The following is a 13007-nucleotide window of genomic DNA, read 5'->3' on the forward strand; positions in this document are numbered from 1 at the left end:
TGGGTGAATGGGTGGCGTCTGCTATGTTCTTATCCTCCTTTCACGGTCACACCTGAACGCTGCCGGTTCAAAGTGCCTGCCTCCTTGGGCATCCCTTTGCTACGGGAAGGGAGGTCCTGGAGGGCGCGCAGGGGAGGCGATGATGGCATGTGGAAGGAGGAGGCTGCGGGTTAAGGTTGGGGAGGGGGCGGCTGCTGCCATTGGACAACTTCCCCCCCGCCCTTGCCCCCGTGGCTTTTCGGAAATCGGCGACCTCTAGCAGCCGAGGCGCTCCGTAGGGAGCTCGCTTTCCCCTTTGGAACCAGCCGGACCACCCTGCCCAGACAGGCGGGGAAAGCGCTGGGTGCGCCCAGAGCGCAGGACGAGGGAACTCCCCAAGGTCCCGCCGCCGCAGCTGTTGCTCGCTTGGCCGGACATTGCTGGCAAGGCGCAAAGGTGCCTTCGGAGACTGGGCCAGCTCGGCGCATGCGCCGCTCTCTCCGGCATCACAGCTCTGCCTGTGGATTGAAAGTTACATCCCTTGAATCTTCGCGGGAGGGGGTGGGGAGAGGGAAGGGGGAGAAAGAGGCAGCAACTCTCCACCCGGAGGAAGGAATGTGGGCAGCTCGGCCGCGGGAGCGCGTGGGGATTTTGCTCTTCCCTGCGATGATAGCCATGGTCTGCTATGCCAAGAGGTGAGATTGGCGCTTGGGCGCGAGAGGACGTGTGTGTGCGTCTGTGTGTATGTGATGGGCTGAATGATGGACCTCATCTTCCGGGGAGCTCAGCTCCGTGGATTTCTTCCTCTTCTGGGAGGCTGGTCGGGATCCTGCTTGTGGCTGTGTCGGTGCCCGTGTGTGTGCGTTCAAGCGCTCGCTCTGAATCCTTTTCCTCTCCCGCAGCCTGAATGAGCCCAGCAACATGTCCTACGTGAAAGAGACCGTGGACAAATTACTCAAAGGATACGACATTCGCCTGAGGCCAGACTTCGGAGGTGAGTCTCCTCGGATTTGTTTACAAGGGGAAATCACCAGGCTGCGTGCCGGTCCCTGCAGGGTCAGAGGCAAGGGCCGCTTAGAATTCTAATCAGCCGGGAAAGGGGTCCCTTTGGTAACCAATTCATTTCTCTCAAAATGGGCACGTTCTCCTTTCTCTTCCCTCCCCTCCCCTCATATACACATTCGGACATCTATAGACATGCTCCAAACGTGTGGGCTCTAAATTGATTCAGTAAATCGATGTCCTTATATAAAAGGATTTTGCTGGGGTCTGGTGGTAGGCTTTCAGATTTCACAGAGCTCTTCTTCAGACATGAAAAAGAGCACACCAACGTTTAAGCACGTGAACAGGCACAGGGCGCACTTGAGGCTCAGAAGTCCTGACCTTCCAACCCTTTTGACTGCTGGCCATTAAAAACAAACACCTGTTTCCGTTTCCAGGCTCTCCCGTTGACGTTGGCATGAGAATAGAGATTGCCAGTATAGATATGGTCTCGGAAGTCAACATGGTGAGTACTCTCTCTTGGAATAAATAGCATTGGGCGGAGGGGACGCAAGGCGCTCTCTGAGATTGCAGAGGGCTATTCAGGAGAGATTGGCCGTTTGTCGAGTTTAATGTCGTGGCGTCCTGTTCCGAGGTGTGCTGGAGAAATCAGTTTGGGGAAGACTTTGGCTGCTGCCCCCTCGTTCGCCTCACCTTTTCCAAATGTGGAACGGCGCCACCTGCCGACCGCCGCAGGTCACGAACTGGTTTCAGCACCGCGGACAGCGACCTGTGCCTAGGCTTTTTAAATGGTATTCCTACGCTTCTTCCGCTCTCTCCTTCTGTAGCGTTTGATTTGGATAAGGAATTAAACTGCAACTGTATTGGGGTGAAACAGAATAAAAAGAGGGGACGTGAATGGATAGCCAGTTGATCTTTGGGAATCAAACGCTGAAAGGATGCGCAAGTGCAAAAAAAGGGGTGCAAGCTTGCAGCTTATAGGACTTGGTATGCAACTGGTAGCTTCCTGTAATCTAACGACTGCAGCTCTCGTTGCAGTGATCTAACTTGGCATGCGGGTGATGGAGGGGAATATTTATAATAAGAAGCCATATTTATTTTATTTTACTTTAAGACTGTGCTGATCTTATTTACTGTAGGTAGCAAATTCTTGCTGCTATTCAGTGATGGGCTAAATCAGTGTGTGGTTCATTAGGAAGGGTTGCCATCTGAATTGCTACTGGAGATACAGAAGCCTGTTGATTCCACCCCCCACCCCGCCGTGTTTTGACAGTCTCTTGTGAAGATGAACAGTAACTGCTGAGTGGTGATTGCTGAATATCAGTGCTGACTTGAGGGACTCCTGCTGAGTAATAAAAAACAATGACAAGAATTAAGTATGAAGGTCTGGATGACTTTATTCAAGAGACAACTCAGATTATGGGTTTGAAAGCTTACTAGAATATGTCCATTGGTGTGTCTTGTTTGCAGCTGGGAAATGAGGGCCATGCAATATTTATTGTCGGTTTAGTAGATTTATATGCTGCTTTATGACTACAGTCCCCAAATCATCTCACATTTATTTGTTTAAAGTATTTATACTCTGTTCAGTGACAAAAGTTCTCTGGGTGCCTTACAATAAAGCAATTATATGCAAAATTAAAACCTAAAAAAAATAATTAAATATCGCATAAAAGATCAGCAGCAGCACCAAACATTTCACAGGTTTAAAAACTCCAGAAACAACAAATTTATAAACAACAAAACAGTTTTAAGAAGCCTGGGGAAAGAAAGGCATGGGGAAAGGAAAAAAGTATTCACCTGGTTCCATTTTTTCAAAAGCCAGAGTATATGCACCAAGCAAGACTATCTGGGCTGCTACCACTGGGGTGTTCCCTAGTAGCCAACTACCTGACCTTATTTGTTACAAATATGAAACTGGTGCAGCTAGAAGCATGCACTTCAAAACAAAGACTGCCCCATTCTGCTGCTTGAGCAGGAGCTAACAGCTGATGTTATTTCCCACAAGGCAGTTGGGTCAGATGGCCCCCTATTGAGTGGAGGGGAAAGTCCAGCTGGCACAGACCCAGGCATTTTGCATGACTCTTGCTCCTGGATTCCTTATCGCAGGCCAGTTGGCCTTAGATGGCCCTGTGGTGGGGAAGAGGAAGTCCAGCTGGGGAAGAAGCAGGCTTCTGGTGTTTTACTTTGCCTGCCTGCCTCCTGCCTGCCTACCTCCATATGTTTTAGTTTCCTGCATTGAGTAAATAGCTTTTCTCAAAGAAGTCTTGAGGGCCAATTTGTACTACTATTTTTTTGTCAGTGCTGAATTTCATCCAAGATTATTTTTAGCAGTCATGGTTACAGATATAGATATTCACAGTCTCCCCCCACCCCACCCCCATCTTTATTGTCTTTCTATATCATCAGGTCCCTATCCCCTGGCTGTTCCTAATTCTAAACAGCACAAGCCTTTGCAGAAAATGGCACATGGACATATCTTCTACATGTTCCTGCCCAGAAATCTGTCCTAGCTGCCTGTTGCTTTGGTTATACAGTGGAACCTCGGGTTAAGTACTTAATTCGTTCCAGAGGTCCATTTTTAACCTGAAACTGTTCTTAACCTGAAGCACCACTTTAGCTAATGGGGCCTCCCACTGCTGCCATGCCATTTCTGTTCTCATCCTGAAGCAAAGTTCTTCACCCGAGGTACCATTTCTGGGTTAGTGGAGTCTGTAACCTGAAGCATATGTAACCTGAAGCGTATGTAACCCACACATGCATACAACTTATCTGTTGTATACCAGCACTTATCCAAGACAAACTTCTAACTCAAAAGAAAAGCTACCTAGAGTTATCTAGCTATAAAATCTCATAGGGTTAAGTGCTATAGCTTGTATGTTTCACCACATGTCATGTGGTACATCCCAATGTTTCTTTCCTTAAGAAAACAATGGTCACAGCTGAAACATTTTCCAATCTAGATAGAATTGTGTTTCCCAAAGGACAGGGCTTGAAACTATCCCAACCTTTCTAAGGAGCAAAATTATGATTGGTTGACAAAGGTCAGGATCTCTGAACAGGGCAATCGGCTCCTTCTGACTGTAAACAATGCTTTGTCAAGCCTGACATGAGTTTGCATTAACCTCCTTGCCTGGGTGTGTAATTGCCCAGTGAAATAATGCTGTCCCTAGCAGAGTTAAAGGCCTTGTTATAAGAGATGCTCGTGAACTTCTAAGCATTGGGAGTGCTCTGTTAACTTCACTGGGAGCTGAAGGGACTCAGAATGTCACTGTGGGACTCTTAAGAGTGCTGTGGGATTTATTTGTGTTGCTTACACCAGCAATATTTCTCCTAGGTCTTCAGGACAGCATGATTCATAGCATGCCTGTCCTATGCCAAGGTTTCACATTACTCCTTGCTGAGGTGGCAGAAACATGCCTTGTAGCATCTGAGGATGTGTTCACCCCAGGGCAATTAAATTGGTCTAAAAGGACTTATAACATTTGTGCTGCCCAAGCTAGCAGATTAGTTTTACTAGTAGAAATGCAAAGCGCATCACTTCCGCCACAGCTGGGTGCAATTGAGTTTCAAGCGAGACAAAATCAGCTCACTCTTCCCTGTTCCATTAGGCAAAGCTCTGCCCCTGCCCTTGCTGTTGACTATTCCTGGAGCGTCCATACATTTTTTAATGGATATGCCTGCCTTTTCTACTGGATACACCTGAAGCACACCTGTCGATAATATTAGATGCACCTGGCCCCAAAGTCCCATAGATACTGCATGAAGGAGCCAGAAGAGATCTGCAGAGGGACAGCGCTTCAATATATTTCTTTCTAGAACATGGGTGGATAACTTTGGGCACTCCAGGTGTTGTTGGACCATGTGACTACTGGCCATGGTTGCTCGGGTTGATGAGAAATGTAGTTCAGCAACATCTGGAGGCCCAAAAGTTATCCACCCTGCTCTAGAGGGAATTGGCAGCAGGCCCATGAGTCAACCAGCTGCATCATTTTAACTACAGTGGTACCTCGAGTTACATACACTTCAGGTTACATACGCTTCAGGTTACAGACTCCGCTAACCCAGAAATAGTACTTCGGGTTAAGAACTTTGCTTCAGGATGAGAACAGAAATCGTGCTCCGGCGGCGCAGCAGGAGGCCCCCATTAGCTAAACTGGTGCTTCAGGTAAGAACAGTTTCACGTTAAGTACCGACCTCCAAAATGAATTAAGTACTTAACCCGAGGTACCACTGTATTCTGGCATTTTGTAATAATTAATTAATTAATTAATAATTTTTATTTATACCCCGCCCTTCCTGGTTGTACAGAGGGCCATGCTTTCAAGTGAATTTCTGGTCTACAGGCGAGTGGGAATGATAGCTCAGTTGGTACAGCATGAGACTCTTAATCTCAGGATCATGGGTTGGAACCCCACATTGGGCAAAGGATTCTTGCATTGCAAGGGGGTTGGACTAGGTGGGCCTTGTGGTCCCTTCCAACTCTACAATTCTGTGAGTCTAATCAACAAGCAGCACTCTTCCTTCCTTCTCTCCCCTAAACCTACCCAGGTGTTTCATGGGTGTTCCCGATTGTTTCAGTTGGAGAGACTTAGAGTGAATGATGCCAAGAAGGTATGTTGCTGCACAAATTGAGAGCCCCACCTGCATTCCCTAAGGAAAGGCTTCTCATTTTACCCCCTTCAATGGCAGGAGTAACTATGTATCCCTTTGCATGTACCCCATTGTACTGCCAGAGCCAGTCATCCGCTGGAATGAGTGGCAAAGTCTATGTGTTTGGATTAGACTACAGCTGGCATTTAACAGGTGATACCTGCTCACTTCTAGTTTGCAGGAAATGCCAAGTTCAGCCAGAATATTTTATAGTGACTTTTTTCAATTTTTAGTAGAATTTGAGAGCTGCGGGCTGAATGTTTCTGTGTTCTAACTAGGCAGATAGGTTCTTCACAACTGCTATTGAGTGTAAAGCCAAAAGGCTGGTTTTCTGCAGTAATAGATAGTTATCATCATACAATATTTGCCTTATGAACAATGCACCATAAAAGTGGAGACGCTATCTGTTACTCATCAAAATAATTAATCTGTCACTTAGGAGCAGATGAAAGTGATTGATTCATAAATGGTCTACAGTGAGGAATGGGTGGTCAGGTTTCCTGATGATATCAAATATATCAAATTGTTCAGGGTGGTTAAAACAAAAAGGGACTGTGAAGAGTTCCAAAAGGATGTCTCCAAACAGAGTGAATGGGCAGCAAAATGGCAAATGCAATTCAATGTAAGCAAGTACAAAGTAATGCACATTGGGGGGGGGGGGAGAGAACGTCTAAATTTCACATATATGCACACATGGAGTCTGTAGTTACAGTAACTGACCAAGAATGAGACTTTGGTGTTGCAGTGGATAGTTTGATGAAAATGTTGACACAGTGTGTGGCAGCTGTGAAACGGGCAAATTCAGTGCTAGCGATCATTTGTAACGCGATTGAAAACAAAATAGGCAATATTATAATGTCATTTTCAAAATCTGTGGTGCTACCAGACTTGAAATACTGTGCACTGTTCTGGTCGTTTCACCTCAAAACAGATATCGGGCAGCAGGAAAGAGTTCAGAAAAGGGCAGCCGACATGACTGAGGCAATGGACCAAGTCACTCTGAGGAGCCATTACAACATTTGGGGTTGGAGAAAAGTCAAGTAAGAAGGGATGTAAGCAAGTAAGAGGCATATAAAATTATGCATGGCGAGGAGAAAATGAAAAGAGAAAAGTTTTTCTCCTGCTTTCATAGGGTTACAACTCAGAGACACCCAATGAAGCCAGTGTGGTGTAGTGGTTAAGAGCAGTGGACTCGTAATCTGGTGAACCGGGTTTGATTCCCCGCTCCTCCACATGCAGCTGCTGGGTGACCTTGGACTAGTCACACTTCTCTGAAGTCTCTCAGCCCCACTCACCTCACAGAGTGTTTGTTGTGGGGGAGGAAGGGAAAGGAGAATGTTAGCCGCTTTGAGACTCTTTAGGGTAGTGATAAAGCGGGATATCAAATCCAAACGGTGGAAAATTCAAGACAGACAAAAGAAATATTCACTCCCACAAAGGCAGTGATGACCACCAACTTAAGTTTATTTTCTCCCCCCCCCATTTTTTTATTCATTTTATAACACAAATAAACTACACAAACAGAAAAACAAACAAGACAAACAAATTCTTGTCTTGTCCTTATTTTTTCTAAACATTGTTAGGTGGGCTTCCCCAAATCCCCCCTATCTGATTTTCATTTTACCTCATCTTTAGCAGTTATATATATATCATAATTTCTAACCATTTTCCCCCCTCACGCTTACTTTAACCATAAAAATCTTCACATTTCATTACTTACAGATAATACTATTTTAAAATACACTATCTTCTACTTCTAACCCTATAGCCTATATCCACTTCCAAAGCTATTCTAAGATTTAAATATTAACATACTTTTTTCAAATATTCCTTAAACTTCTTCCAATCTTCTTCCACCATCTCTTCTCTCTGGTCTCGGAGTCTCCCAGTCAGTTCAGCAAGTTCCATATAGTCCATCATCTTCATCTGCCATTCTTCGATAGTTGGTAAATCTTGTTTCTTCCCATTCTTCACCTGTAATATTCTCGCAGCTGTATGTTGTGGCATACAGAAAAAAAGTGACATCCTTTTGGGGGATTTCACCCCCCACTATACCAAGTAAAACCACCAACTTAAGTTAAAAAGAGGGTTAGACAAATTCATGGAGGATAAGGTTACCGATGGCTGCCTGCCACGATAGCTGTGTTTTATGTCCATTGCAGTAGGCCTTTGAACATCTGTTGCTGCAAATGGCAAGTTGGGACAGTGCTCTTGCACTCAGGTTCTGCTGTGGACTTCCCACGGGCATCTGGTTGGCCTCTGTGAGAACAGGGTGCTGGATTAGAAGACCTTTGGCCTCTTACATTCCCTACAAGAAATTCAAGGTGGTGCAGATAGTTCTTCCTGCTTTCCCTTTTATCCTCACAACAAGGTGGGTTACACTAGTCAAGGTCACCCAGTTTGTACTAGCTGAGTATGTACTAGCTGGTAGAGTATGAGACTCATAATCTCAGGCTTGTGGGTTTGAGCTCCATGTTGGGCAAAAGATTTCTGCATTGCAGGGGGTGGGACTAGATGATCCTTCTGGTCCCTTCCAACTCTATGAATCTATGGCTGAATGGAGATTTGATAACAGGTCTTCCTGCTTCTAGTCCTTTGCCTGCATAAACAGCTGTGTTTTATTATTTTATTATGAAAGAGGACCTCCATTTAGACTAGGCGCATTAAAAAAAATCCACTCCAATATTGTGTATAAAAGCATAACAATATCTAGTATCTTGGAAACATATTTATTTTGGGCCTACTCACTGGTCCAGTATATGGAGTACCTATTATAAACACAGTAATGGGTGTACGTATCAAGTATGAATACAAACACCCCCTCCCCCCCAAAAAAACACACCTTTGCTTAAAAGAAGGGTGACCATTTAGTTAATTGCTTTAGTTATTAGCAGCCACAACAAACATACGCTAGTCTTCTTTTTCACATTTGCAGCTTAACTTTGAATTGGTCCAAGAATGACCCTTGAAAACTTACTGAGAACCTTGTCTGCCTCAAAAAGTTCATTCCTCTCCCTAATGAAATGCTGCCCCCTGATATACCTCATGTTGTTGTTGTTTAGTCGTTTAGTCGTGTACGACTTTGTGACCCCATGGACCAGAGCACGCCAGGCACTCCTGTCTTCCACTGCCTCCAACAGTTTGGTTAAACTAATGCTGGTAGCTTCGAGAACACTGTCCAACCATCTCGTCCTCTGTCGTCCCCTTCTCCTTGTGTCCTCCATCTTTCCCAGCATCAGAGTCTTTTCCAGGGAGTCTTCTCTTCTCATGAGGTGGCCAAAGTATTGGAGCCTCAGCTTCAGGATCTGTCCTTCCAGTGAGCACTCAGGGCTGATTTCCTTAAGAATGGATAGGTTTGATCTTCTTGCAGTCCATGGGACTCTCAAGAGTCTCCTCCAGCACCATAATTCGAAAGCATCAATTCTTCGGCGATCAGCCTTCTTTATGGTCCAGCTCTCACTTCCATACATCACTACTGGGAAAACCATAGCTTTAACTATATGGACCTTTTGTGTACAATAACATGATCTGGACATAAATGAGATGGCAGGAATATGCTCTTCTACTAGAACTAAGAAATAAGAAAGGAATGTTGGACTTCCATGGATGATTCAATCAGCCTTGGTAACAACGGGCAATCAAACTGCAGCACGGTTGACATAAATGAAAACCGCCTAGGGATGATGGCATGCTAAAATTATTGATGGAAATGTTGCATAGCTGCCACGAGATCAAGTGACTCAGTTAGTAAAGGCATTAAGGAATCCCTTCAGGAAAGTCCATGAAAAATGGATAAATCCCAACACGCAAGGACGAGAGAATCCAAAGAACCCAAAGCCAATCACTTCTCCTTTGACAAGGAACATGATTATGGCATCTCTCATCTCAAATAAACTTGATTAGCATTTAGCTGCTCGGGGCACTCTTAACAATGGAGTCAAATTGATGCTTTAAAAGTTCCAGGGATAGTAGAGAGCAGCTAATCAACTTTTCTATTCTGATGCGTGCATATTCTACTTCATGCTCTGCTTCAGTTTGGCATATGAGACTCTATTGCGGTGCTCTAATGCAGTCCTCTAATGCACGGTCACTAGATCAGGGTTGGAGAACCAGGTTACTCTTAGGCTTCTGCTCCTACCACCCCTGACCACTGGCCATGCTGGCTGGAGCTGATGGGAGTTGGAGTCCAGCAACAACTTGGGAGGGCCACAGGTTCCCCATCCCTACATTAGAGATCCCTGCACTAGTTTGTCAGATGTTTCACAGCAAAGTTATTTGTATAAGAAGGCTGGTATTTATCTGTACCAGCCCCAGTTGGTCCTTTCATTCTTAAGGGCCATGCTTCCCTCCACTGCCTCTTCCTCAAATCCCTACTCTGTGTTGCTTCTGACTTCCGTCTCACCCTGACTCTCAGACAGCCTTGCTCAGTAGGAGGGATGGAAGAGTCTGCCAATTTCAGTCCTCTCAGTTTCTGATTTTCCCATCTTTAAACAAGTTCTCTGCATTTCTGCAGAAATCTGTGGATGGTTTTTTAAAAAAAAAATCCTCATGAAAATTCTTCGGAATGTTAGCGTGAATTTTCGTCTTTGCCTTCTTGGTAGTGGCACCCACCTTGTGGAACGTGTCCCCACCAGATGTCAAAGAGAAAAATGACTACTAGACTTTTAGAAGACATCTGAAGGCAGCCCTGTTTAGTGAAGCTTTAATGTTTGACAGACTACAGTGGTACCTCTGGTTGCGAATGGGATCCATTCTGGAGGCCCGTTTGCAACCTGAAAAGAAAGCAATCCACGTCTGAGCATGCGCGGGTCACAATTCGCCACTTCTGCACATGTGCATTATGTCATTTTGCGCATCTGCGCATGCGTGAGCAGCAAAACCTGAAAGTAACCCATTCCGTTACATCCGGGTCGCCGCAGGACACAACCTGAAAACACACAACCTAAAGCAAACGTAACATGAGGTATGACTGTATTATATTTTAATATTTTGTTGGAAGCCACCCATATTACCGTATTTTTTGCTCTATAAGACGCACTTTTTCCCTCCTCAAAATAAGGGGAAATGTGTGTGCATCTTATAGAGCAAATGCAGGCTGCACAGCTATCCCAGAAGCCAGAACAGCAGGAGGGATCGCTGCTTTCACTGCACAGCGATCCCTCTTGCTGTTCTGGCTTCTGGGATTCAGAATATATTTTTTTTCTTGTTTTCCTCCTCCAAAAACTAGGTGCATCTTATGGTCTGGTGCGTCTTATAGAGTGAAAAATATGGTGTTTCATACACCACTTTGACTAATGTACTCATTTGTGCAAGGAATTTCACCAAACGTTATGCATTTTTGTAAAGGGATTTTCACAAATATGGCACATGTTTTCTGAATGTGGCAAACCCTTGGAAGCATGAGTGATAGGTGTGCATCCTTAGACACTTATGCATGGTTCTTTGGAAACTAGAAGCAGATTAGGGGAAAGTACCCTGTTGCTCTGCACATCTTCCCATCCTCTGATTTGATCAGCCATGGTGACTCATGCCAAGCAAACCATCAGGGCATGAGATCAGGGCAATGTCAGCACAGTTATTGCATGGCTTGCTGGCACTGGATGCCCTCAGCTAGTCAACCTGAAAAATAAAGCAAAGCTCTTCATGGGCATGCTCCATGCAGCCAAATGATCAAAGGCGTGCCCAAAATCAAAGACAGTACGGGAGCATGGACTTCCGGTGTCACAATCCCTTGCTGTAGCCAATATACACACCCTGTGTCCTAGACTACCATGAGACATATGTTAATGTGAGTCTATTTCACCTCTGCTTTCTGGACACTCTCGCCGCAGTTTACAGAGCATCTTTGGAATCTACAAGGTGACCCTTTGGCATAGCATCAATTAATAGCAATTTAACAGAATTTAGCAGTAACAAAAGGCTTGTGAAACATTTACAAGACTCGGAAATGAGTCCATTAGCAGCAGGGTTATGACTACGACAAAATCTATTAGACTCCGTCAACATGAGCTGTCTGCTTTCTGGAGGGAACTTGCTTTGAGTTAAACAGGCTGTTTATAAGAGAAGCCGGCGAATGCTTGTAATCTTGCTATGCACAAGAGAAAGTAATTGTGTACAGCAGTGGTTCCCAATTATAGCTAATTACCGAGGACCCCCTGTTTTTCAAAAGCCAAGCCACGGACCCCCTACTTTTGAAAGTTTTGATAAGTCTATGGCATGGGTGTAGCCAAGGGGGGCAGTTGCCCCCCACTCAATACAAATCAATATAAATCTGAGGTTCTGCCCCCCCTAACAAAAGCATGCCCCCCAACAAAAATCCTGGCTATGCCCTCTATGGTAGTTACCTCTGCAAAGCAATTTTTTAAACAAAATGTGGGGTAGCCCCCAATAAGTAAAAGATTTTAGGTATAGTTTTTTAAAAAAAGACCATAAAATTTATGATATTACCATGCAAAAATGACAAAAAAATAGTTGGAGGGGGAGGCAAGGGATGGGGCCGTGGACCCCCTGGATGCGATCTGCAGACCCCAGGGGTCCCCAGACCCCTAATTGGGAATCACTGGTATACAGAGTTCCCCCAAAATAGTGGACCTTTTTATTCATGAAAGCTGTCCTGGTCACATAATTCAATAAATTGCATCCATTCAATAAATGATATAACACAGAATAACCAGCCACAGCAATATCTGACAGAGGGGTGTGCAGTTTGGTTACTGGTGCAGGAGAGCATTTGGTGAAAGGGAAGGGGTTGGCCTTTTGTTGTGGCTGCGTTGAAAAGGAGAATGAGTAGCGTCAGTGCAGAAGAAGCTCCTGGCCAGTTGAAATATACTCAGAGTTGCAAAGTGATCTCATGGTCTTTATTCAGCTCATAGTGGTGAGGAGGAATGAATGAATGTCCCCTCAAAGTATCTGCTTTATATACATTATTTACACAATGGGCTGCACATGATTGGCTAATTCTGGAATTCTACTGTAAGCCAATCAGGTTGTGAATTCACTTCTATCTGGAGCATGATTGGGTGGCTCCTGCGGACCAATCATACTGCTGCATTGTTCTAGGACCAACCAGACTGCTGCATTCTGAATCCTATTGTTCTAGGACCAATCAGACTGCTGCATTTTGGATCCTATTGTTCTAGGACCAATCAGACTGCTGCAGTTTGGATCCTATTCAACTCAGTACATAACACCAGTGTTTGGATTTGGTGGTTTAGTTTAAGTTTGTCATTCTTTAATTCAGTGCTCCTCCTCGACCTTGCGTAAGTGAGCTAGTTACTGTGAGGTTTTTTGTTGTCATGCACATTGAAATGTATACATACACTACACACACATGTGTCAGTGAAAATTTTAGGTTATTTTTAACCTTGTTTTTA

At 44.8% G+C, this 13007-nt stretch overlaps 1 protein-coding gene across 1 annotated transcript in view; it reads left to right on the plus strand.

Moving 5' to 3' along the window:
• Positions 1-201: 201 nt before the first annotated feature.
• GABRB1 (gamma-aminobutyric acid type A receptor subunit beta1) overlaps positions 202-13007 on the plus strand; it is a 90527-nt gene continuing 77721 nt past the window's right edge. The window contains exons 1-3 of the mRNA XM_083458341.1: positions 202-674; positions 882-973; positions 1419-1486. Coding sequence (XP_083314467.1) covers positions 466-674; positions 882-973; positions 1419-1486 — 369 coding nt within the window. The 5' untranslated portion in view covers positions 202-465. The remainder of the gene's footprint in view (positions 675-881; positions 974-1418; positions 1487-13007) is intronic.

Source organism: Podarcis tiliguerta (assembly GCF_965153285.1).
Source record: "Podarcis tiliguerta genome assembly, chromosome: 9".
Classification (NCBI taxonomy): Eukaryota; Metazoa; Chordata; class Lepidosauria; order Squamata; family Lacertidae; genus Podarcis; species Podarcis tiliguerta.